The 26,891-nt window shown below is 40.1% G+C and overlaps 1 protein-coding gene and 1 pseudogene across 1 annotated transcript in view; both read left to right on the top strand.

Moving 5' to 3' along the window:
- The window catches only part of SOHLH2 (spermatogenesis and oogenesis specific basic helix-loop-helix 2), a 148,699-nt gene extending 124,592 nt beyond the window's left edge, over positions 1 to 24,107 (top strand). The window contains exons 7-11 of the mRNA XM_059681190.1: positions 12,181 to 12,328; positions 12,477 to 12,568; positions 13,178 to 13,299; positions 17,301 to 17,557; positions 24,084 to 24,107. Of these exons, the coding sequence (XP_059537173.1) occupies positions 12,181 to 12,328; positions 12,477 to 12,568; positions 13,178 to 13,299; positions 17,301 to 17,557; positions 24,084 to 24,107 (643 nt within the window). The remainder of the gene's footprint in view (positions 1 to 12,180; positions 12,329 to 12,476; positions 12,569 to 13,177; positions 13,300 to 17,300; positions 17,558 to 24,083) is intronic.
- LOC132225871 (large ribosomal subunit protein eL42-like) lies at positions 17,698 to 21,148 on the top strand (annotated as a pseudogene).
- Positions 24,108 to 26,891: the final 2,784 nt, after the last annotated feature.

Genomic DNA, 26,891 nt, shown 5'->3' with positions numbered 1-26,891 from the left:
GAAACCTAAAAGAAATTCTTTAGGCTAAAGAGAAATGCCAAAAAAACGGAAACTTGGCCCTGACCGGTTTGGCTCAGTGGATAGAGTGTCGGCCTGCAGACTGAAGGGTCACAGGTTCGATTCCGGTCAAGGGCATGTACCTTGGTTTCGGGCACATACCCAGTGGGGAGTGTGCAAGAGGCAGCTGATTGATGTTTCTCTCTCATCGATGTTTCTAACTCTCTATTCCTCTCCCTATCGCTCTGTAAAAAAAAAAAAAAAAAGGAAACTTGGATCTTCAGGGAGGATTGAGTAGCATCAAAAATGATAAATATATGAGTAAATATTAGAAAAGATACATTTTCCTCTTTATTTAAATGCTTCAAATTTTTTATTAGGTAGACTTGGTATACAATATTATATTGATTTCACATGTATAATATAGAGATTTGACATTTATATACCTTACAATATGCTTACACACTAAGTCTACTTAGTAACCATATGTCACCATGCGAAATTATTACAATATTATTGACTATTTTTTCCTTCACCTTTTTCATCTATCCCCTACCCCCTCACCCCTCTGGCAATCATAAGTTTAATCACTCTTTTAATGAGTCTGTTTTTGTTTTGTTTGTTCATTTATTTTGTTTTATTAGATTCCACATGTAAGTGAAACCATTTGTTTTCCACTGTCTGACTTATTTCACTCAGCATCATACTCTCTAGGTTCATCCATCTTGTCACAAATGGAAAGATTTCATTAGTTTTTTATTTCATTATCTTTTTGAATTAGTGTCTTCATTTTTTTCAAGTAAATAAATACCCAGATGTGGATTTGCTGGGTGGTATGTTAGATCTATTTTTAGTTTTCTGAGGCATCTCTATACAATTTTTTCTAGTGGCTCTACCAATTTGCAACAGTGCACAAGGGTTTACTTTTCTCCACATTCTTGTCAGCGCATGCTATTTTTACTTTTTGATAATTGCCATGCTGACTGCTGTCAGGTGGTTTTGATTTTTAGTTCTCTGATGATTAGTGTTGTTGAGCATCTTTTCATGTGTCTGTTGGCCATCTGTATGCCTTCTTTGGAGAAATGTCTCATGTGCCCTGCCCATTTATTGGTCAGATTGTTAATTTTTTTGTTATTGAGTTTTATAAGTTCCTTTTAGATTTTGGGTATCAACTCTTTATTGAATATATCATTTGCCAATATTTTCTTGCATTCAGTAGGTTGTCTTTTTGTTTTGTTGGCAGTTTCCTTTGATATGCTGAATGAAGCTCTTTAATTTGAGGAAGTCTATTTGTTTATTTTTGCTTTTGTTTCTCTTGGTCTAGGGCCCTGGTCGTCAAACTGTGGCTCACGAGCCACATGTAGCTCTTTGGCCCCTTGAGTGTAGCTCTTCCTAAGCCTTAGGAGTACCCTAATTAAGTTAATAACAATGTACCTACTTATATAGTTTAAGTTTAAAAAAATTGTCTCTCAAAAGAAATTTCAATCGTTGTACTGTTGATATTTGGCTCTGTTGACTAATGAGTTTGCCGACCACTGGTCCTGGGGGATATGTCAAAAAAGATATTACAGCCCAGCTGGCATGGCTCAGTGGTTGAGCATTGACCTATGAACCAGGAGGCCACGATTCCATTCCATGCCTGGGTTGCAGGCTTAATCCTCAGTGGGGGGTGTGCAGGAGGCAGCTGATCACTGGTTCTCTCTTATCATTGATGTTTCTATCTCTCCTTTTCCCTTCCTCTCTGAAATCAATAAAAATATATTTTAAAAAGATATTACCAAGAATGATGTCAAATACTTTACTACCTATGTATTCTTCTATTAGTTTCATGATTTTAGGTCTAACATTTAAGTCTTTAATCCATAAAAATGCTTCACATTATTATGTTAAAACTAGAGGCCTGGTGCACAAATTCGTGCACAGGTGGATTCCCTCAGCCTGGCCGGCGATGGGGGCCGAGTGGGGCTGTCTCGTCCAGTCCCCATTGGGGCCAATCGGGGCCAGCCAGGGGGAGGGACCACGGGAGGTTGGCCAGCTGAGGGAGGTTAGCTGTGGGAGCGCACTGACCACAAGGGGGCAGCTTCTGCATTGAGCGTCTGCCCCCTGGTGATCAGTGTGCATCATAGCTACTATCCAGTCATCCAGTCATTTGGTTGTAACTGTTGTTTAGGCATATATATATATATATATATATATATATATATATATATATATATATTACAGCATTTTCTTGTGGGCTTTGTGATACATATGGCAACTATACCATGAAGGGTGAGTCAGATAAATGTACTTACATGACAGTAGCATTTATGTGATGTTATAAAATATTAACTCTAAATGGATTGTGAAAAGTTACATATATATAGTAATCCCTAAAGCAACCCTACAGAGATTTGCAAAATGAATAGTTACTAGTCCCATAGGAAAATTATAATTGCATTTGAAAAATTATTCTAAAGGATGTCAGGAAAGGAAAAACAAAATAACAGAAAAGCCAAAAGAAACTACAGGAAATAAAAAGTAAAATGGTGTACCTTTACTTAATTATATCTAACAGGTATAGATTATTAGAATGGATAAAAACAAACAAATAAGATCAATATCTACTATCTGTAAGAGACAAATTTCAAATATAAAGGCACAGTAAGGTAAAGCAGGAAGTATAAGAAGACCAGACTGCCTATGTTAATACCAAATAAGGTAGACTTCAACAAAAGCTATCACTTGAGGTAGAGTGACATTTTATACTGATGAAAATATTAACTTATCAGATGATATAACAATCACAAATAGTATGTGACTATAACAAAACTTCAAAGTATTTCAAAGAATAATTCATAGAATTAAAGAAACAAATATCTATGAGCAGTGTTAAAAATTAAACAATTGATACAACAGTTAGCAAAAAAATATAAGATATAGAAGATGTGAACACTATTGCCTACCTTGATATAATATATTTTTATGGAACATTATATACTATTATTGTAACAGAATGCACATTCTTTCCAAGGCACATGGTACATTCACTTAGATAAACTGCATGCTGGGGGATATAATACATTTTAATACATTTAAGATATTTGAATTCTCAAGGAAAGTGTTCCCTGACTACAATGAAATTAGAAATCAATAAGAATTAGATATAAAGGAAAACCTCAAATATTTAGAAATTAAAAAATACTCTTCTAAATAATCCATGGGTAAAAGAAAATAATCACAAGAAAAATTAGAAAATATTTCAAATGAAAGATTATGATAATTCTAGTGGCCCGGTGCACAAAATTCATGCACGGGGTGGGGGTTCCCTCAGCCCAGCCTGCACCATCTCCAATCGGAGATCCCTCTCACAATCTGGGACTGCTGGCTCTTTACTGCTCACCTACCTGCCTGCCTGATCGCCCCTAACTACTTCTGCCTGCCTGATTGCCCCTAACGCCTCTGCCTGCCTGCCTGATCACCCCTAACTGCTCTCCTCTGCCGGCCTTATCTCGCCCCCAACTGCCCTCCCCTGCCAGCCTGGTCTCACCCCCAACTGCCTTCCTCTGCTGGCCTGGTTGCCCCCAACTGCCCTCCCCTGCTGGCCTGGTCTTGCCCCCAACTGCCCTTCCCTGCTGGCCTGGTCTTGCCCTCAATGGTCCTCCCCTGCCAGCCTGATCTTTCCCCCAATGGCCCTCCCCTGCTGGCCTGATCTCACCCTTAACTGCTCTCCCTTGCTGGCCTGATCGCCCCTAACTGCCTCTGCCTCAGCCCCCACCACCATGGCTTTGTCCGGAAGGAAGTTGGACATCCAGAAGATGGACTGTTGACCCGGTCTAAATAGCATATTACCCTTTTATTTGTATAACTTTTTAGTATAGATAGATTCTATAGGATAGGATTGCTTAAATGGGGGTGGGGAGGGAAGCCTTTTCAGCAGGAAGAGATGCTCTTGGCAGACAAAAATACATAATCCCTATATCTGGACTGATAGCCAGCCATATGCACTATACTGCCAAACTGGTCATTAAAAAATTGAACCGCTTCCTTATACCTTACACCAAACAGCTGTTGCCCTTAAAACCCCTCCTCAGTCTCCACCTTAGGTTCTGCCCTCGCAGTTCACCCAGATTAGGTTCTGATTGGTTAGTTTCTATGCCAGTCAGTGTCTCCAGGCCTATCCCTGGGCCTGATCAGAGAGGTGGGGCCGATCAGCAGCCCCCCGCAGAGGCCCGGAGAGAAAGAGAGGCATAACTGCTGGCCAGGCCCAGAGAGAAAGAGAGAGGCAAGGGCTGATCAACAGCTGCCATGGAGGCTATGGATCAGACCCTGCTTCTCTCTCCAGGCCTCTCTCCAGGCCTGATCCACAGACCCCTCAGCAGTCAGTGTTGGGTCACCCCACCCTCAGCGGCAGCAGTCAGTGCTGGGTCACCACGGCAACCCAGCACTGACTGCAGAACTGACTTCCGGTTGGTCAAGTTTTTGGTCGTTTTGGATGTTATAGATCCTGGGTTTTTATATATTAGGATAATATTTCAAACTTTGTGAGTTGCAGCTAAAGCAAAGCTTATGGAAAACCCTATAGTTTTAAATGTTTGTATTAGGAAAGGCAAAGGGTCTAAAAAGGATCCATCTTAAGAAGGTAGAAAAAGGAAAGTAAAGAAAATCCAAGGTTAAATAGGGGAGAAGAGAAGCAGGTGAGGAGAGAGAATGAATACTGATAGATCCTTCCTTCCCTCAACTGGTGGGCGGAATATGATGTAACCTGCAGCCCGGAAATACCTGAGTGACTAACCATGTACCTTATATGGACTATATATTGAACCACCCATCAGCACCTGCCAAATACCCTAAGCCCTTGTCCTACATGGACAATGCAGTAAGCCACCAATCAGTGTGCGCCGAGTACACTAAGCCCCCCACCCCTTCCCATTCCGCCCCTCAAAAGGCGTGCCCACCCCTGCACGTGCTGCTGTTCTCCCCTTGCGAGACAGCCCGGCAGATCCTTCTCCTCTAATAAAGCCTGTAGTCCTGGTTTTCGGCCTCTGTCTGATTTTTCAAATATATTTTACCAATATCATGAATGAAGGAAGGATTATCACTATAGATTCTCTAAACATTGTAATATGAAAAGATTGAATTTATCCCAGTAAATTCAATAACTTTGATGAAATTAAAAATTCTTAAACATAATTTATCAAAACCAATATCAAATGAAGCAGAAAATATGAATAGCACTATATATTACAGATATTGAATTTACCAAAGATAAAACACCAAGCCCACATGTTAAATATTTAAAGAAGTAACATCAATCTTAAATAAATTCTTAGAAAAAAATGGAGGACGAAGAAAAGGGTACACTTTCTAACCTATTTCATGAGGCCAGTGTAACTATAATCCTGATAAAGACATTATTAAAAAAGAAAATTACCAACAAGAATCCCTGATGAACTGAGACATTTATTGATTTCAGAGAGGAAGGAAGAGAGAGAGAGAGATAGAAACATCAATGATGAGAGAGAATCATTGATTGGCTGGCTTTTGCATGCTACCTACTGGGCATGTGCCCTTGAGTGGAATCAAGCCCAGGCCGACACTCTATTCACTGAGCCAAACCGGCTAGGGTGCTTAACATAATTTTAACAAATCAAATCAAATAGTGTGTAGAGACATAATCCATCATGACCACACTGAGTTTATCCTAGAAAAGTAAGGCAGGTATAACATTTTAAAAAACCCAATTAAATTCACTACATTAAACAGAATAAAGGAGGAAAACCATATGATAACAGATTCTGGAAAATTATTTAGCAACATTAAATACCTTTTCAAGATTAAAAATAACTTTTCAGCAAATTAGATAGGGAAGAGCATTTCCTAATCTGTTAAAGGGCATCTATAAAACTCCTATAGCTAACATTGTACTTAGTGATGTAATTTTGACGATTTGTCCTTAAAAGATCTGGAAGAAAGTAAGGGTGCCCATTCATATCACTCCTATTCATCACTGAATAAGCATTTTCTAGCAATTATAATTAGCTAAGAAAAAGAAATAAAAGACATACAGATTAGGAAGGAAGAAACAAAACTTTTATTTATAGATGGCATAATTATTTATGTATATATAAAGTCCTAAGATATCTAAAAAACAACTACTAGAATTAAAATATGAATATAGCAAGGTTGTAGAATATCAGATCTATGTGCAAAATAATAATTATATTTTTATATATTAGCAGCAAACAATTGAAAAATGAAAATTAAAAAATGACATTTATGATAGAGTAAAAAAGGCTTAGTATATGTAGAAACAAATATGCAAAAAGACACATATCTGTACATTGATTACTCTAAATATTGCTATGAGAAATTAATGAAAACCTAAATCTTGTGTTATATCATAATTGTGAAAGACTCATTACTGTAAAGATGTCAGTTCTCACTAAATTGGAATGTAACTATTTGAATCATAATAATAATAATCCCAGTAGGCTTTTTTTTGGTAAAAATTGACAATATGATTTTAAAATATATGACAAGGACCTAGTAGATAAAAGGACTTAGGATAAAGCAATCTTGAAAAAGTACAACAAAGTTGGAGGACTTAAATTATGATTTCAGGGCTAAGTATATAGCTATAATAATCCATGTGTTACCATGTTACCAGCATAAAGGTCAACAGATAGATCAATGGGACACAATAGCCCAGTACTAAATCCGCACATTTATGGTCATTTGATTTTCAACAAATCACTATAACAAACAAATTAAGAAACAAGTCTTCTATAAATAGTGTTGGAACCATTGGATATCCATATGGAAAAACAATGAACTTTTGAATTAATATTAAAATTAATTCAAGGTGGAGCATAGTCAGAGCTATACTATAAGAAAAATTATAAATCTTCTATAATAGTACTGTTCAATAGAACTTTTATCAGTGTTAGATATGGCCTATATCTGCTTTGTTCAATAAGTTAGCAGCTAGCTACATGTAGTTATTATTTGAAATGTGACTGTTGCAACTTAGGAAATGAATTTTAAATTTTATTTAATTTTAATTAATTAATATTTAAATAATCATGTTGCTAATAGCTGCTATATTGGATAGTACAATTCTAGAAGAAAATATAGGAGAATATCTTCAAAAGCTGGGGGTAGGCAGCTGTGCCTTACATAGGACACAGAAAGCAATAACCATAAAAGAAAGAGTAGATGAATTAGTCTCATCAAAGTTTAAAACTTTTGTTATCAAAAGACAGCACTTAAAAAATAAATAGATGAGCCACAAACTGTGGAAAGTATTTATAAAACAAGTATACTGACAACAGACTGTAATTAAGGACATATACGGAACTCCTAAAATTAAATTATAAAAAGACCTGAAATCCAATTAAAACATAGGTAAAATATTTGAAGAGACACTTGACAAAGGAAGCTATACAAGTGCACAACAAGCATCAGAAAAAATGCTCAACATAATTTGTCATGGAAATGCAAATTAAAGCATAAGATACTACCACATATACCTCAGAAAGGCCAAACTACTAAAATTAAAACTACTCACAATATTAAATGTCAAAGACTGGAATAACAGGAAACCTCATACAATGATGGTGGTGGGAGTGTGTAAAATAATGTTATTTTGAGAAAAGTTCTGCCAGTTTCTTATGAATTTGTAAAATCATTAATTCTATTCTAGATATTTACCCAAGAGAAATAAAAGCACACATTTACAAAATGATATATAGAATGACCTAGCAGATTTATTTATAGTGTTCCAAAACTGGAAACAGCTAAAGTAGTCATCCATAAGAGAATGAATAAGTAAGCTGTGGCATATTTATACCATGGAATACTCAATAAAAAGGAACAATCTACTGATATAAGCAGCCACATGGATAAATTTCAAAAACATTATAAGTGAAAGAAATCCATGAAAGTGCACATGCTGTAAGATTTTATTTATATGAAGTTCAAGGACAGGAAAAAATAGTGTGGAATAGAAAAATATCAAGAATGTGGTTGCTTCTTACTCAGGATGAGATTGCCCATGAATGCACACAGGAACATTTCAGCAGGTATGATAATGTTAATTGGGGTTTGTGATATCTACTTTTGTGCATTTGTTGAAACTTATAGAATGGCATCCTTATGATCTGTGTATTTTATTTTATGTAACTTTTACCTAAAAATAGAATAATTTTAACTCTAATGATATGTTTAAGGGTTAGTAACTGAAGTTTACAATTATGTAAAACAAGGACATTAAATGTTCATTGTAGAATCTAGGTGGTGAGTATATACGTTTTCCTATACAAATTCTTACTTATTTCAACTTTTAAGTATTAAGAATTTTTTAAATTTGTCTTTATTATCGAAAGTATTAGATATGTTCCCCTTTTTCCCCATTGACTTCTTCTAAACCACTTACCCAACCATCCACCCAGGCCTTCACTGCACTATTGTCTGTGTCCATGGGTTATGATTATATGCATATAAATTCTTTGGTTAATTTCTTGCTCCCTACCCTGCCCTCTCTTGAGATTCATCAGCCTGATTTTCAATCTTTCTTTATCTTTGAACACTTTCCTAATAGATGTTGGAAGAACATTTAATACTAGGGGCCCGGTGCATGAAATTTGTGCACTGGGTGTGTGTGTGTGTGGGGGGGGTGTCCCTCAGCCCAGCCTGCCCCCTCTCACATACTGGAGCCCTCAGGCGTTGACCCCCATCACCCCCCAATCGCAGGATCAGCCCCTTGCCCAGGCCTGACGCCTCTGACAGAGGTTTCAGGCCTGGGCAGGGGACCCTCATTTCCCCCCATCACTGGTTCTGCCCCCAGCCCAGGCCTGATGCCTCTGGCCCAGGCATCAGGCCTGGGCAGGGGACCCCCAGACCCCTCCGTTTGCTGGCTCTGCCCCTTGCCCAGGCCTGATGCCTCGGCCAGAGGCGTAGACCCCCATCACCCTCCGATCGCCTGATCGGCCCCTTGCCCAGGCCTGATGCCTCCGCCAGAGGTGTCAGGCTTAGACAGGGACCCCCATCTCCCCCCCGATCACTGGCTCTGACCCCCGCCCAGGCCTGAGGCCTGAGGCCCAGGAATCATGCCTGGGCAGGGAACCCACATCTCCCTCTGATCACTTGCTCCACACCCCGCCCAAGCTTGACGCCTCTGACCCAGGCTTCAGGCCTGGGCAAGGGGACCATCATATCCCACCAATCCCCAGCTCCACCCCCCACCCAGGCCTGATGCCTCTGGCCCAGGCATCAGGCCTGGGCAGGGGACCCCCAGCCCCCCGCCCAGGCCTGATGCCTTGGCCAGAGGAGTTGACCCTCATCACCCTCCGATCACCAATCACCGGATCGGCCCCTTGACCAGGCCTGAGGCCTCCGGCAGAGGTGTCAGGCCTGGGCAGGGGACCCCCAGCTCCCTGTGGTTGCAGGCTCCGCCCCTGCCCAGGCCTAACGCCTCTGGCCTAGGCGTCCGGCCCGGGCAGCAGGGACCCCCAGCTGTAGCGGCCCTGCGATCGTGGGCTCCGCTTTAGGCCCAGGCAAGGGACCCCTAGTTCCTGGGACTGCCAGCTTCAACCGTGCCCAGCTCCCATCGCTGGCTCCACCCCTACTTCCTGCTATCACTGGCCAGGGCGGCAAAGGCACCTGATTCTCCGATCATGGCTGCTCTTAGCTCCCCCCTGGGTTTCCGATCACTGTCAGTGGCAGGGGGCTTCATCCTGCTTTCCCTTTCGCCTCCCTGCATTGTGCCTACATATGCAAATTAACCGCCATCTTGTTGGCAGTTAACTGCCAATCTTAGTTGGCAGTTAACTGCCAATCTTAGTTGGCAGTTAACTGCCAATCATAGTTGGCAGTTAATTTGCATATAGCCCTGATTAGCCAATGAAAAGGGTATCGTCGTACGCCAATTACCATTTTTCTCTTTTATTAGTGTAGATGATTTTACATTATAAAAGTGACATATACCCAGCAAAAATATTTGGAAAATATAGAAAATAAAAAGAAAAAATAACATTTTCCATAGTCCAATCATCTAGAAATAACTATTAATTGATGATTTTACTTTTAGTATTTTTTCTATGCTTTATTTTTGCTTTAATAGCTGTGGTTATATTTAAAATGTTGTCTTATATCTTATACAAACATCCTATTTTCCCCAATAAGCTTTATAACATATCATTTACACTGCCAAATAATATTCAACTGAACTAGTATAATGTAGCTTACTTAAGCATCCACTTATATAGCATGTTTAGATTTTTTTCATGTTTTACTGACATACTACTATAATGGATAGCAAAAAGTTTGTTCCATGTTTTAGATCCTTATAAGTGAAACTACCATGTTAAAATGTGTGAAAACTTTCAAAGCCCTTCGTATACATTGTTAAATTGTGGGCATTTCCATCCCTCTCTTCCCAGAATAGTCACTGAGACACCCTCAGAACTCCTCAAAGCCACTGATCTAGAATATTTCAGTTATTCATTGACTCTATATCACTGGCTATATATTACTGGCTATTGCCATTCTGAGACTCAGAGAGATTAAGTAATTTATTGATTGTCTCAGCTAATAATTAGCAGAGCTACCACTTGACATTACATGTATCAAGGCAGTATTCAGCACAAACCAATGTTTATTAACTGAACACATGGAAGAATGAAGGTATTAAAGCCTTAGATCAATTTAGATTTATATTTCCTATGTATTTCCCTTAGGAACTATGAAACACTTAGATTAGTTTTTTTCTGGTACTAGCCTGCATGTTCTCATTCATGTATTGGTTTATTTGTTCTGTCCATACCTATCACTTCTGATTTTGGCTCAGAGCACCAAGTTACATGTAAAGCCCATGCTTAGAAGATGCTAATTGATCTATTGTTGGAAATGTGGCCCAAATCACAGGGACATGAATATTCTGACTACTCTTTGTCTTCTAGGCTTTTAGCGTGAATTTCAAAAGGATTTACTTTATATAATGTGTGATTCTCTCTTCTGAGGGAAGAGTTACCTGTAGATTTCCAGAGGAGGTTGGATATGTACAGTGGTCCCCCATCCATGGGGGATACATTCCAAGACTCCCAATGGATGCCTAAAACCACAAATAGTACCAAACCCTATATCTACTATGTTCTTTTTATACATACATATGATAAGTTTAATTTGTAAATTAGGCACAGTAAGAGATTAACAACCATCTATAATAATAAAAGCGTAATAGGCTAATTAGACCAGACGTCCTTCAGGATGACCTTCCGGACGAAGCCCAGGCTGTGAGGGAAGCCCAGGTCCTGGGTGCCAGAGGGAAGCTGGTGCCGGCAGCTGGGGGAAAGAAGGCCTACTCTTGCACGAATTTCATGCACCAGGCCTCTAGTCCTATCTAATAATAGACAAACATGGTAATTAATCGTAACTTCGCTACCCTTCCCATTGGCTAATCAGGGTGATATGCAAATTAACTGCAAACCAAGATGGCAGCCGGCAGCCAGGCAGCTGAAGTGAACAGGAGGCTTGCTTGCTCCAGGTCCTGGGTGCCAGAGGGAAGCTGGTGCCAGGGGCTGGGGGAAGGAGGGCCTACTCTTGCATGAATTTTGTACATTGGGCCTCTAGTACTATAATAATAAGTTATGTGAATGTGGTCTCTCACCCTACATAACCAATCAGAGACAACCTACTAAGTAATTAATGGGCAGGGAGCATGTGCATCATGATACACATGACAAGGGATGATTCAGAATATTCCAGATGGGCCAGAGTGGATGGTATGATATTTTATCATCCTACTCAGAACAGTGCACAAATTAAAACTTATGAATTGATTAATTTTGAAACTTTCCACCTAATATTTTTGGACCATTGTTGACTGCAGGTAACTGAGACCTCAGAAAGTGAAACTACAGATGAGGGGTGACTGCTATACTCCCCTGGTGTCTGGAATCCTGCACACTGCAGTGGGCCTGGGGCAAGGAGCTGGGTGGCCATCATCACAGACATTGTACTTTGCAGCAATATTTGTAGGTGCCCTGGGTTGCTTTGATTCCAGGGGTTATGAAGCTTCTGGCTTGTGAAACATGGCCTTTCTCTCAAAGGGAGACTAAATAGGGAGGGGGCAGTTCCTTTATAAACAAACCCAGGAAGAAAATGAGACTAATTATTCATTATTTGTTACCATTCCCTGCTTAGAGAGCGAATCAAGCATTGCTGTGAGCAGCTGCGTACTCTGGTGCCAAGTGTAAAGGGGAGAAAGAATGATGCGGCTTCAATTCTTGAGGCCACAGTTGATTATGTGAAGTATATCCTAAAGAAAATCCCTCCAGCTGCTATGGGCCAGGTATTCAACTCCCAAGCCCTTGAATGTTATCCTTATAGACAATGTTTTAATGCTATATTTTTATTTCTTTCTAATTTTATCATTGGAAATATATGTTTGTATATATGAAAAAAAATTCTCTAAATAGATCTCTACCTCTATTTTTTAGATTACAGAAGTACTTCAGAGCAATAGGAGATTTTGTAAGAAACAACAAATGCCCATCCAGCTATCCCTCCCAGGCATAATCATGGCACAAAGGTATGATAAGGGCCCTTGTTTATTTCCCTCTGATGTAGACAGACACTGAACCCATCATAGTGAACAGTCAGGCCTTTATTAAGAATCAGTGAACTTTTCCCATTGCTAATGTGTATCATTTAATTACAGTGATAAAATATATAATATTCTTAGACTCATGATTCTGTTATCATTTGCCTCAAACTCCTTTTATTATTTCTGAGGATTTTAAAATGGGGCTTTACCAGTAGTGATGGTTGTGACTGTGGCAATTAAGGATATGATGGATTCTAGCATTCATTCCTTTGTCACAGTCCCTGTATCAGTTGGGACTCCTTAAAAAATTGCTAGTACACAATGTGACCTGCCAAAGGGATGCTTGCTGTTTAAATTAATTAGGATAGGTAAATGAAGAAAAACTATAGCGGAAAAGCAGGTCATTCTTTCACATCCTAAAGAATCATCCTGAGTCCTATTCAACATTTTGTTCTTATATTTAAATAATCCATAGCTTAAACTCTGGCTATGGTTTTTATAACTTGAATGATATAAAAACAATTTAACTCAGCAATGTTCATATTACCTTCCTTGGGAAATGTGTAAAGTTTTTTTTTTTTCTCTCCTTTTAAGGGAAAACAGTGTATTGGCAAGCACACACTCACCTCTGAGAGGAATCAGTTTCCTGACTAATAAGTGCCTGAATGTGTATTCTGTTCCTGCCTCAGGGGGCTCCTTGGATGGCACTGTGAGAGGTCAGCTTCACCTGACCCCTGAGTCATTGTAATATGCTTGCGCCTGCATATATGTCCCATGAACCCCTCAGCTCCTATACAGTCACACTGTAACCAGGGAATGGAGTGAGGCTGGGAGATTCCACTAGGAGTCATTCTGATGTCGTCTGTTCAAAGTATACAAACTGGCCACAGGCACCTAAATAGTGTTATCCAAAAATGGGGCTCAAAATTGACCATCATTATCAGAAAGCTCATCTTACTGATATATGAGAAACACATTGGTGATTTTATTATGTGAGTAGAATTTAAAGGGAAGTATTTGTATTAATTCAATACTAGGTACTGAGCATTTAATACATTAATTTATTTACTTTTTCATGTCTTTGTCACCTTCTCAGGGAATGCAACTAAAACGGATGCTCCTTCCCAGCATCACATCTAGTGTGGGGTTCTTTATCCACTTTCTCCACCATATTTTCTTACTCAGCACTTATCACCTTTTAGTATTCTTTACTTGCATACTTTGTTTATAGCCCATTTCATCCCACTAGAATATCAACTCCACAAAGATAGGGATTTTTTTGCCTGTTTCGCTCATTGCTGTATTTCTAATACCTAGGCCGTGGTCGGCAAACTGCAGCTCATGAGCCACATGCGGCTCTTTGGCCCCTTGAGTGTGGCTCTTCCTAAGCCTTAGGAGTACCCTAATTAAGTTAATAACAATGTACCTATCTATATAGTTTAAGTTTAAAAAATTTGGCTCTCAAAAGAAATTTCAATCATTGTACTGTTGATATTTGGCTCTGTTGACTAATGAGTTTGCCGACCACTGATCTAGAGCAATGAGCAACTCACAGTAGGTGCTCAAGAAACATATATAATATGCATATTCACTGTGAAACAAACATTTACTCACCATGAGGCATTTTTGTTATTTATGTTATATAGTCTAGGCATGCTCATGGACTTGTGGAAATAAGAAGATGGAAAAACAAAACAGAGCCAGAGTTAAAGAACACAGCTAGCAGCTGGTGACTTAGTATTCCTGCAGGTTACTCTTCTTTGAGAATCCAGTCCTTAGTGTTGTGCTCCTAACCTGCCTGTCAGATGTTGGATGACAGACACCCCTACCCATCTCCTTGATGTCCTAGTCTGAGGTCACCCTTCTGCTGACTTCCTCAAAGGGATTTTGCTCTCTCACTTCAGAACCTGCCCTGTGCTGGGAGTGGCCTTTCCCATACTCTACCTAGTTAACTCCCAGTTCTAGCTCAAATGTCCCTGCTTCACAGATGGGGACACAAGAATGAACAAGATGCAGTTCTTTTTCTTACAGAGCTCACAATAGCAAAATGTAATTCCTCTAGTAACTGAAATGCTGTCACAGAGATACTGTGCATATTGTGGGGATATAGTGGAAGTCATGGGCACCAACAAGGTTACTAGGAGTGGCATCTAACATCAAAGGAGATAAGGGGCCAAAAATAGAAGATAGCCCTCCTTTTTCGTATAATCAAGTCAGTCTCAGAGAAAAGTCAATTTAGACTTTTCTCATAACTTAAGGAGAGTGGAGGTGAATAGAAAAAGAGTAGCCATGAACCATGGATAATCTACTGGAAGTAGCTGTCTGAATGTCACACTGAATGATGAAGTCAGCCTGGATTAAATCATATAGAGATCAGGCCACAGGCAGATGCCTATCAATGTTATTTCTTATACATACACTAGGGGCCCGGTGCACGAAATTCGTGCACTGTGTGTGTGTGTGTGGGGGGGTGTCCCTCAGCCCAGCCTGCCCCCTCTCACATACTGGGAGCCCTCAGGCATTGACCCCCATCACTCTCCAATCGCAGGATTGGCCCTTGCCCAGGCCGGACGCCTCTGGCCTAGGCGTCCGGCCCGGGCAGCGGGGACCTGCAGTGGGAGTGGGGGGGGGGCACTGCGATTGTGCGGGCTCCGCCCCTGCCCCTGCAGGATGCCTCTGGCTGAGGCGTCCGGCCCGGGCAGCGGGGACCCACAGCTGCAGCGGCCCCGCGATCGTGGGCTTCGCTTTAGGCCCAGGCAAGGGGCCCCTAGCTCCAGGGACTGCCAGCTTCGACCATGCCCAGCTCCCATCGCTGGCTCCACCCCTACTTCCTGCTATCACTGGCCAGGGCGGAAAAGGCACCCGATTCTCTGATCATGGCTGGGGGGCAGGGCAAAGGCGGCCCCAGGGCTGCCTTTGCCCTGCCCCCCAGCTCTTAGCTCCCCCCTGGGTTTCCGATCACTGTCAGTGGCAGGGGGCTTCTTCCTGCTTTCCCTTTCGCCTCCCTGCATTGTGCCTACATATGCAAATTAACCGCCATCTTGTTGACAGTTAACTGCCAATCTTAGTTGGCAGTTAACTGCCAATCTTAGTTGGCAGTTAATTTGCATATAGCCCTGATTAGCCAATGAAAAGGGTATTGTCGTACGCCAATTACCATTTTTCTCTTTTATTAGTGTTGATTCTTACTTCTGCACTCTCACTATTTATATTCTGCAGAAACTCTGACATACTCTCTCTGAGGTAGTGAGTGCAGGCTTTTATGTGCCACAGCATCTCTTGTATTGCTTCATCTTAACCAGCTGTTCTTGGGACAACACAGACACACTAGGACCATAGGCTGTGGTATGTTTAGAATGGAGGAGAGCTTGAAGGTCATTGAGTCTTAACCCCTATTTTAATTTTATTTATATACACTTTCTTTTATTTGAAAAGCAATATTAGTCCTTTACTAGCCCAACAAAGATAACTTTTTTAAATGTCTTTTCTTTCAGTCTTTTTTCTGTATTTTTTTACATTAGCAATCATATTGGATGTTCAATTTTATCTCCTGCTTTTGCTACTTAATATCATGCCATATATAGTTTAATTCTTTACTATGCAGTCCTCATCATTGTTGTATTCTACTAGTTTATCAAATGATTTATAAAATAATTTTCTTAGCCATCCTCCAATTGCTATATTTAGTGTTTCCAGTTTTATGTTGATATATATGTAATATAACAATATATTATATATAGTATAATAGGAAATAGTATGTCCCCACATATGATGTTTCCATGTTTTGGTCTTTTCCTTGGGCCGGATTCCTAGAAGTCTGTAAGGAATGAGTTTGAGAATGTGAGCACATGTATAGCAAGGAATGCATGAGCTAATTTGTTTTTGAAAGAGGATCTGTTCTGATTTAAGTTGAAATCACTTAAGTTCTTCAGATTTCACTTTCATCACTTACATCAGTAAATTGAAGGCTGGAGAAGTTAAACAACTACCTGGTGTTACCAGATTTCTGTGCTAAAGTCTGTCCTGTGACACAAAAGTGCTGATCTGGTTCAGTGTTTAGACTTCATTAGGTTGCCTTTACTTATAATTTTCCATAAATCAGTGTATCCATTTGCTGAAATGCAAATATTCACAAATATTCCAGATACATTTGTATTTAAAGTAGAGATAAAATTACTTTACTTTTACTATTATTACTGTCCAGAAAAAAATAAATAGGAATTCACAGAGGGATTTGAGTATATTGTTAACAATCATTATATATTTTTAAATATTTTTCTGCCTTCTAGATACTGTACAGAGTATAGATATTTAATGATATAACCCACTTCACTGATAGAAAATTTTATTCATGGCTGAATGGAGTTCTTCCCAACATTCTTCTTTGCTTCATAGAGATGGTCACAGTTTTTATTATGATGGTAGCAACACACAAACACAAAAATGCACACACAAAAATACACCCAAAAGCATAGAGATCTGATACTTCTCTAAAATCTCTTTTAATGACATATGAACACTAATTTATAGTGTATTTATTGCATTAAACATTGCTACAAAAATGTTCACTTTGTTCTTTCAACAGAATTTAAGTGTAGCAGTAGTATAAGTTTGAAATGTGAGAAAATTATATAGAGGACAATTTGTCTCAAATACAGTAGTTCAGAGTTACAGAGTTGTGTATACTGATAGTTATTTGTTTTCCTTTTTATTAAAGGTCAGTCTAGCTCCACTTCAGAGAATGCTATTGGTGATGTGTATAAAACTCAAGTTCCCAGCACAGCTCTCTTTCTTAATTCCTTCCATGCTGTCAATTACTATTCTACAGTCATCCCTTCCTATGATGCAGTTGCCGTAACAAATCAGAACATTTCAGTTCATTTTCCATCAGCTGTGCCCAAAGTCTCAAAGTTTCTTCCTCAGCAATGCAATTCTGTGCTGGGCCAGACATGCACAACACATCCCAACTGCCTGGTAAGTCTTCTGGGGTCTTTAATCAGATTGGACTTTGTCATTCCAGCCAGCAAGGGCCTTGATTTGCAATCTGCTGTGAATACTCTGGTCAGAAATCACTTAGGCTTGGGACCAGGTGTAGTTAACCCAGCCCTTGATCCATGTGCTACAGGACTGCTATCTACATATCCAGAGCCAGTGAATCTGGATGTGGATCTGCTGGTTTGACCATTAGTAACCAGACGGAACCTGAGTTTCTCTAGAGCCCTTCCCTTCTTCCCCCCTACTTCCATAATACCACATACCATGTTATAGCCTCACACTCAGCAGGTTCTTAGACTGCTAGCCATCACAGGATATGAAAACACTAGTGATCCAGTGCATGAAATTCGTGCACATTAAAAGGGAATTAGAGGAAACCAAGATGGCAACATAGGTAAACCCTGAAATTGCTGCCTCGCACAACCACTTCAAAACTACAAAAGACAAAATGGATATCATCCAGAATCACAGGAAGGCTGGCTGAGTGGAAATTCTACAACTAGAAGGAAAGAGAAAAGCACACTGAGACTCAGAGGAGGTGTGGAAGTAAAGTGCAGAGGTACAGAGAGGCACACGCGGAAAGGGCTGGCAACTGAGGACGCGGTTGTCTTTTTCAATTGGGAGGGAGACACAAGCTCCCGCTCTGAACTACAGTTCCGGGCTAGTCTCTGGGGACCCAGACTCATATGGGGAGAAACTGGACTGTCTGGCATCGGGCGGAAGTCAAGGGCGGCTTTCTCTCAGAGGTGCTTGCAGCGATTACTGTAGGACACTGAGACCCAGGGCCTCTTAGGGCAGGGCTGAGGATCAGCCATAGCTGTTTGCTCCACCCTGTTGATTCCCTGAGACCCTGCCCCACCCAAGCTGTGTGCAGAGGCTTTTGCATATGAATAACCTGGCCCTTTGCTATCTAAAATTACCTAACAAACTGCAGCTGGGCCAGACAGACCCAGAACTTCCAAGAGAAGGCCCAAGGACCCACAGCAGCTTGCATTGCTTCACAGCTGGGCCTCATCTGGGCACCTCCAAATCCCAAACAAAGAAGAGGAATCTGAAGATTTCTCCATAGCTCCTGCTGGGTAGCCTCAGACAGAGGCTAAATTAACACCTCCTTAGAGGTCCAAGTGCCAGTATACCCAGTGGTCAGAGTGGGATCATCCAGATTACAACTCCTCAGATCCATAAGGGATACACTCAGGGGGAAGACTCAGTGAGCACCAAAGCACCACTGAAGCAAGGCTTGCCCCATAAGGGTGTCTCCAGCACAGAAGTTCTCCCAACATAGACACAGCTGATTCTCACAGCCAATTGGCCTGGAGGTCAATTACTCCCAGTGATACCAACTACAGTCAAGGCTTAACTACAAGACTGTGCACACAGCCCACAAAGGGGTACACCAAGAGTGTCCACCTCAGGTAATTGGGGAGGCTGAGCTACTAGGCCCTATAGGACACCTAGCACAGAAAGCCACCCTATCAACACAGGGAAGGAGCCAAAATGTGGAGACAAAGAAACAGGTCATGAATGACAGAAATGGAGGAAAGCAAACTACTGGCTATAGAGTTCAAAACCACGGTTATAATGTTTATCAAGAATTTTCTAGAAACCGCCAATAAATTTAGTGAGACCCTCGAGGTTATGAAAAAGAACCAAATAGAAATTAAGCATACACTGACTGAAATAAAGAATATTATACAGAGATCCAACAGCAGACTAGAGAATCGCAAGATAAAGATACCACAAAGAAAGAGAATTACAGGCCAATATCCCTGATGAACATAGATCAGCCGTGGGAAAACTACGGCCCACGAGCCGGATCCGGCCCGTTTGAAATGAATAAAACTAAAAAAAAAAAGACCGTACCCTTTTATGTAATGATGTTTACTTTGAATTTATATTAGTTCACACAAACACTCCATCCATGCTTTTGTTCCGGCCCTCCGGTCCAGTTTAAGAACCCATTGTGGCCCTCCAGTCAAAAAGTTTGCCCACCCCTGACATAGATGCTAAAATCCTCAACAAAATTCTAGCAAATCGGATCCATCATTACATTAGAAAGATCATACACCATGACCAAGTGGGATTTATTCCAGGAATGCAAGGCTGGTACAATATCCACCAATCAATAAACGTGATACATCACATAAACAAGTTGAGAGACAAAAATTACATAATCTTATCGATTGGTGCAGAAAGGGCATCTGACAAAGTCCAACACCCTTTCTTGATAAAAACTCTCAGCAAAGTGGGAATAGAGGGATCATACCTCAACATAATAAAAGCCTTATATGACAAACCTACAGCCAACATCATACTCAATGGGCAAAAACTAAAACCATTTCCCCTAAGAACAGGAACAAGACAGGGATGTCTGCTTTCACCACTCTTATTCAACATAGTACTGGAAGTTCTAGCCACAGTGATCAGACAAGAAGAAACAAAAAAGGCATCCAAATTGGAAAGAAGTAAAACTCATTATTCACAGATGACATATACATTGAAAAACCTAAGGACTCCACCAAAAAACTACTAGATTTAATAAATTTATTTAGCAATGTATCAGGATACATAATGAACACTCAAAAATTGGCTTTAAAAAAATCCTATCCTAATATATAAAAGGCCAGGGTTTTAACCACTGATCACTACCCAAGGCTGACCAACTCTGAAGTCCTTCAGTCAGCACTGGGTTGCCGTGGCGACCCAGCACTGACTGCCCAAGGGGCTGAGACCCAGAGAGAGAGGCAGGGTCTGATTCCCAGTCTCAGTGGCAGCTGTTGATCAGTATTTGCCTCTTTCTTTCTCTCCCTCTTTCTTTCTGAGCTTAGCCAGCAGCTGGGCTTTTCTCTCTCTCCTGGCCTCTGGGGGGCTGCTGTTCAGCCCTGCCACTCTGATCAAGCCCACAGATAGGCCTGGATATGCTGACTGGCATAGGAACCGACCAATCAGAACCAAATGTGGGTGCTGTGAAGAACCAATGGCTGTCTAGGAGGCGAAGCTTTTCACACTGACTGGCATAGGAACCGACCAATCAGAACCAAATCTGGGTACCATGGGGAGCCAATGGCTGCCTAGGAGGCAGAGGTTTTGATGCTGACTGGCATAGAAACCGACCAATCACTTTTTCCCTGTTTATAGCTCTCGCAGGCACAGTGAACGTTCTTAAAACCCACCGAACTTTCTGTAAGAAGTGTGGCAAGCATCAACCCCACAAAGTAACACAGTATAAGAAGGGCAAGGATTCTCTGTATGCACAGGGAAAGCAGCGTTATGACAGAAAGCAAAGTGGATATGGTAGGCAGACTAAGCCGATTTTCTGAAAAAAGGCTAAAACTACAAAGAAGATTGTGCTGAGGCTTGAATGCGTTGAGCCTAACTGCAGATCTAAGAGAATGCTGGCTATTAAGAGATGCAAGCATTTTGAATTGGGAGGAGATAAGAGAAAGGGCCAAGCAATCCAGTTCTAAGCTTCATATTCTGCTTGATTATAAGACAATAAAATCATGGTATGTTCAAAAAAAAAAAAAAAAAAAAAAAAGAAAGAAAGAAAGAAAGAAAGAAAGAAGGAAAGGAAGGAAGGAAGAAAAGAAACCGACCAAGCAGAACCAAATCTGGGTGCTGTGGGGAGCCAATGGCTGCCTAGCAGGCACAGCTTTTGATGCTGACTGGCATTGAAACCGACAAATCAGAACCAAATTGGCCAGAAGAGGCGGGCAGTTGGTGACGAGATCAGCCCAACAGGAGAGGGCAGTTAGGAGCAATCAGGCAGGCAGACAGGTGAGCAGCTAGGAGCCAGCGGTCCCAGATTGGGAGAGGGATGTCTGGCTGCCTGTTTAGGCCTGATCCCACAGGCATCGGGTCTAAACTGGCAGTCGGACATCGGGCCTAAACTGGCAGTCAAACATTCCCCAAGGGGTCCCCAATTGGAGAGGGTGCAGACTGGGCTGAGGGAACCCCCTGCTCCATGTAGGAAATTCATGCACCGGGCCTCTGATATAATAAAAGCCTAATATGCAAATTGATCAAACGGTGAATGACCAGTGGAACGACTGGTCACTGTGATGCGCACTGACCACCAGAAGGCAGCACTCAATGCCGGAGCTGCCCCCAGCCTGCAGGCTCCAGGTCAGCCAAGGCGGGTGCCAGCTGGGGCCCCCTGATCATCCTGCCAGTTGCCCTGCAGAGGGAGGCAACCAGCAGCGGCGGCGGGGCAATCAAGGGGTGGAGCCGGATGGAGAGCAGGTGGCACCACCTCCCGATCACCTCGCCGGTCGCCTCCCACAGAGGGACGTGACCGGTGGCTGCGGCGGGGGGACATGGCTGGTGAGTAGTTGGCACCAGGCTGGCCAAGGCGTGCCAGCAGGGGCCCCCAATTGCCCCACCGGTTGCCCCACAGATAGGCCCTGATCACCAGCCAGGCCTAGGGACCCTACCTGTGCACGAATATCATGCACCAGGCCTCTAGTACACCAATAATGAAATTTCAGGAAGAAAAACTAAACTAAACAATCCCTTTTACCGTCGCAGTAAAAAATTAAGATACTTAGGAATAAAGTTAACCAAGGAGTTAAAAGACTTGTACTCAGAAAAGTACAGGATATTGAAAAAATATATAGAGGAAGATATAGTGTGTTCATGGATAGGTAGAATTAACATTATTTTTATTTTAAATATATTCTATTGATTTTTTACAGAGAGGAAGGGAGAGGGATAGAGAGTCATAAACATTGATGAGAGAGAAACATCGGTCAGCTGCCTCCTGCACACCCCCCTCCCCCTGGGGATGTGCCCACAACCAAGGTACATTCCCTTGACCGGAATCGAACCCAGGACCCTTTAGTCCACAAGCTGACACTCTATCCACTGAGAAAACTGGTCAGGGCTAGAATTAACATTATTAAAATGTGCATACTACCCAAGGCAATCTACAGATTCAATGCAATCCCTATTAAAATGTCAATGGCATATTTCACAGATCTAGAACAAATGGCTGTCATCAATAAACCAAAAAATGACAAGCGCTGGTGAGGTCATGGAGAAAAAGGAACACTGTTGGAGAGAATGCAGCTACTGTAGAAAGCAGTATGGAGTTACCTCAAAAAATTAAAAATGGAACTACCATTTGACCCACTTCTAGGAATATATCCCAAAAAACCAAAAATGCCAATCAGAAAGAAAGTATGCACACCTACTGGTATATTCATTGCAGCACAATTTACAATAGCTAGGATCTGGAAACAGCCCATGTGCCCATCAGTAGATGAGTGGATAAAAAAGCAAAGGTAGCCCTGACCAGTTTGGCTCAGTGGATGGAGCGTCAGCCTGCAGACTCAAGGGTCCCAGGTTCGATTCCGGTCAAGGGCATGTACCTTGGTTGCAGGCACATCCCCAGTGGGGAGTGTGCAGGAGGCAGCTGATTGATGTTTCTCTCTCATCGATATTTCTAACTCTCTATCCCTTTCCCTTCCTCTCTGTAAAATATCAATAAAATATATATTTTAAAAAAATAATGGTACATTTATACCATGGAATACTATGCGGCAGTAAAAAAAAAAAAAAAAAAAGAATCTCTTACCCTTTGAGACAGCATGAAGGGATCTGGAGAGTATTATGTTAAGTGAAATAAGCCAGTCAGAGAAAGACAAGTATCTCATGATCTCATATGTGGAATCTAATAAAATAAATTTATGGACCAAATAGGTCCAGTGGCATAGAAGCATGGAACAGACTGATTAATCTCAGAGGGAAGACACAGGAGGGTGGGTAAGTGGGGAGAGATTAAACAAATTGTATGCATAGCCCATGGACACAGACAATAGTTTGGTGAACACCTGGATGGGGGTGTGCAGGGTGGAGGAGGCCAATGGGGTTAAAAATGGACATCTGTAATATTTTCAACAATAAAGATAAAATTTTAAATGTATTTCTGATAACCTTAAAATAGTTGCTAATACTTTTGCATAATAATAATAGCCATCATGTTTTGAGTGCTCAATAATTAAATAATTTGTCAAATACTTTATGTCTTTAATATATATGATTTAGTGACTGAAAAAATCTTTTGAGGTAAATACTATTATTATTTCCAAATGATATCTATGAAATGGAAATCATAGTGACCTTGCCAAAAAGTTTATGAGAAACATATCCAGAGAATTATAAAGAAATTTTAACATATGAAGTACCTGCAAATATAATACTCTGGCTAATGGTCATCAGTGTACCAAGAAGAAAACCAGAGTAAATGAAAAAAGGGTTGCAACATTATTGTTTTATTGTTGACCTATACTTACTGAATGTAGTTTTTGTTGTAAGAAAAATTTAATTTTAATAATAGTAAGTAATACATAGTTTAAAACCTGTGGGATTATGCATCAGAATATTTCACATGGTTTTAAAAATCAATTCATATTGCTTTAGGTAGGATATAGAAAATATATTTATGAATTATGAGTAAGAACAAGCCAGGATTCAATTAATGTGGGTCTTTTTTTCCCCTTTACAGCAACAATTCTGGGCCTATCAATAGCATGTTTGAAATTCACATTCTAGACCACCTTTTGGGTGCAATTTGATCACCCAGGAAGAATGGAACAAAGCATGATCTTGAAAGCTACATCCAAAGACCTAATTTCAAGAGTGCATTGTATGTCTTCCCATAAATGTGCTAGAAGTTTCTGCAGATATAAAAATGGCAGCAAAAGTGCTAGCCATATGCTTTCCCTTACCCAGAGAGTTACAAGAACAAATGGCCTAGGTGACCTACACTGTTTTTCTCCTCAAAAAATATTCCACATTTTATGAAACTAGTATACTATAAAGAAGATCCACATAAACTTGATAAAGTGATATGATTGGGGAGGTGCATAGATACTGGTGTTACTGAAGACACACATATAGCAAGTTGATTATTTCTAGTTTTACTGAATTATTGTCACTTATTTCTAGGTGTGTGTTTGTTTTGTTTTTTGTTTGTTTGTTTGTTTTTGGTAGATTTGATATTTAGAGAGTTTCCTTTGTTATTCACCATTCACTAAGATATCATAGTTTGAGAGAGGTGTTTACCTTCCCACTTGACTATTTAGTAAATTGATGTGTTTGTTTTTGCATCTCATAATCCCTTGAATGAAATAATAACTAATAGGTAATTTTTTTCTTAGAATCTTTTATTACACATCAGCAAGTATTTTGTTGTTGTTGTTTGTTTTCAATGTCCTCCTCTCTATTTGGCATTAGAAAAGGCTATTGAAAATAAGGAAGAAATGTTTTTGTTTCATATTTCCTTGAAATGTTCTTATGCTTAATATGTTTTATAATTAAATATTCAGTTTAGACCCTGAAAATGGTAACCCATTTTTGATTTGTTTAATAAATACATGTTTCCACTTTTAGCAGTACTATGTAGGGAATTTAATTTTGTGTGAAAAAGACTGTGTGAATGAGGTCAAAACTCTTAGAGTTCACAATGGTAGACCTGGAATTGTATAGCAATGTGCATGAAATGCTAAAAATACATGTAAATAGAGACTTAATGTCTGTAGGGCATTAATGAAACACTGAGAATTCAAGTTCAAACAGCTGGGAAATTACAAGTGTACTGTTTACATTTGTAATTCTGGTTTAATGAGTTGGCGTTTTTTAAGGAAACTGATTAAAGCCCTTAAGAATTCACATTTATGGAGCTCAGAACACTATCTAAATGTGGATATTCCTCTTAGAAATCACAGTGATAGACCCTGGAATTGTCTAGAAATGTATATGAAGCACTTGGATTACAAGTAAAGAGAGCCTTAATATATGTAGGGCAGTACTACAACACAGGATTCAAGTTCAAACAGATGGGAATTTACGAGTGTACTGTTTACATTTATAATTCCAAGTCATGAGTTGGCTTTTTTAAAGGAAAGTGATTAAAACCCTTAAGAATTCAAGTCTATAGAGCTTAGAACACTGTGTGAATGAGGTTAAAACTCTTAGAGAGTTCACAATGTTAGACCCTGGAATTGTATAGGAATGTCTATGAAATGCTAAAAATACATGTAAATAGAGACTTAATGTCTGAAGGGCATTACTGAAACACTGAGAATTCAAGTTCAAACAGCTGTGAAGTTACAAGTATACTGTTTACAGTTATACTTCCGGTTAAGTGAGTTGGCCTTTTATAAGGAAAATGCTTAAAACCCTTAAGAATTCACATTTATAGAGCTCAGAAAACTATCTGAATGCGGTTAAAACTCTTATAACGCACAATTATAGACCCTGGAATTGTCTAGAAATGTATATGAAATACTTGGATTAAAAGTAAATAGAGCCTTAATATCTGTAGGGCAGTACTGCAACACAGAATTCAAGTTCAAACAGCTGGGAAATTATGAGTGTACTGTTTACATTCATAATTCTGAGTTATTGAGTTGGCTTTTTTTATGGAAAGTAATTAAAACTCTTAAGATTTCAAGTCTATATTGCTTAGAACACTATGTGAATGAGGTTAAAACTCTTACAGTTCACAATGGTAGACCCTGTAAATGTATAGGAATGTGTATGAAACGCTAAAAATACATGTAAGTAGAGACTTAATGTCTGTAGGACAGTACTGAAACACAGAAAATAAAAGTTCAAACAGCTGGGAAATTACGTGTGTACTGTTTACATTTATAATTCCAAGTCAGTGACTTGGTGTTTTAAAGGAAAGTGATTAAAACCCTCAAGAATTCAATTCTGTAGAGCTTAGAACACTATGTGATTGAGGTTAAAACGCTTAGAGTTCACAATGGTAGACATGGAAATGTCTAGAAATATATATGAAACACTTGGATTACAAGTAAATAGAGCCTTAATATCTGTAAGTCAGTACCACAACACAGAATTCAAGTTCAAATAGCTGGGAAATTACGAGTGTACAACTTAAATAAATAATTCCGAGAAATGAGTTGGCGTTTTCTAAGGAAAGTGATTAAAACTCTTAAGATTTCAAGATAGCAGCACAATTTATAATAGCTAAGATTTGGAAACAGCCTAAGTGCCCATCAGCAGATGAGTGGATTAGGAAACCATGGTACAGCTACACAATGGAATACTATGCTGCTGTAAAAAAAAAAAAAAAAAAAGGAAGTCTTACCATTTGCAGCAGCATGGATGGAACTGGAGAACATTATGCTAAGCAAAAGAAGCCAGTCAGAGAAAGATAAATATCACATGATCTCACTCATTTGTGGAATATAATGAACAACATAAACTGATGAACAATAATAGAACCAGAGGCATAGAATCATCGAACAGACTGTCCAACCTATGAGGGAAGGTAGGGAGTGAG

This window comes from Myotis daubentonii, chromosome 2 (genome assembly GCF_963259705.1).
Source record: "Myotis daubentonii chromosome 2, mMyoDau2.1, whole genome shotgun sequence".
Classification (NCBI taxonomy): domain Eukaryota; kingdom Metazoa; phylum Chordata; class Mammalia; order Chiroptera; family Vespertilionidae; genus Myotis; species Myotis daubentonii.
This window is presented reverse-complemented; position numbering and strand designations above follow the sequence as displayed.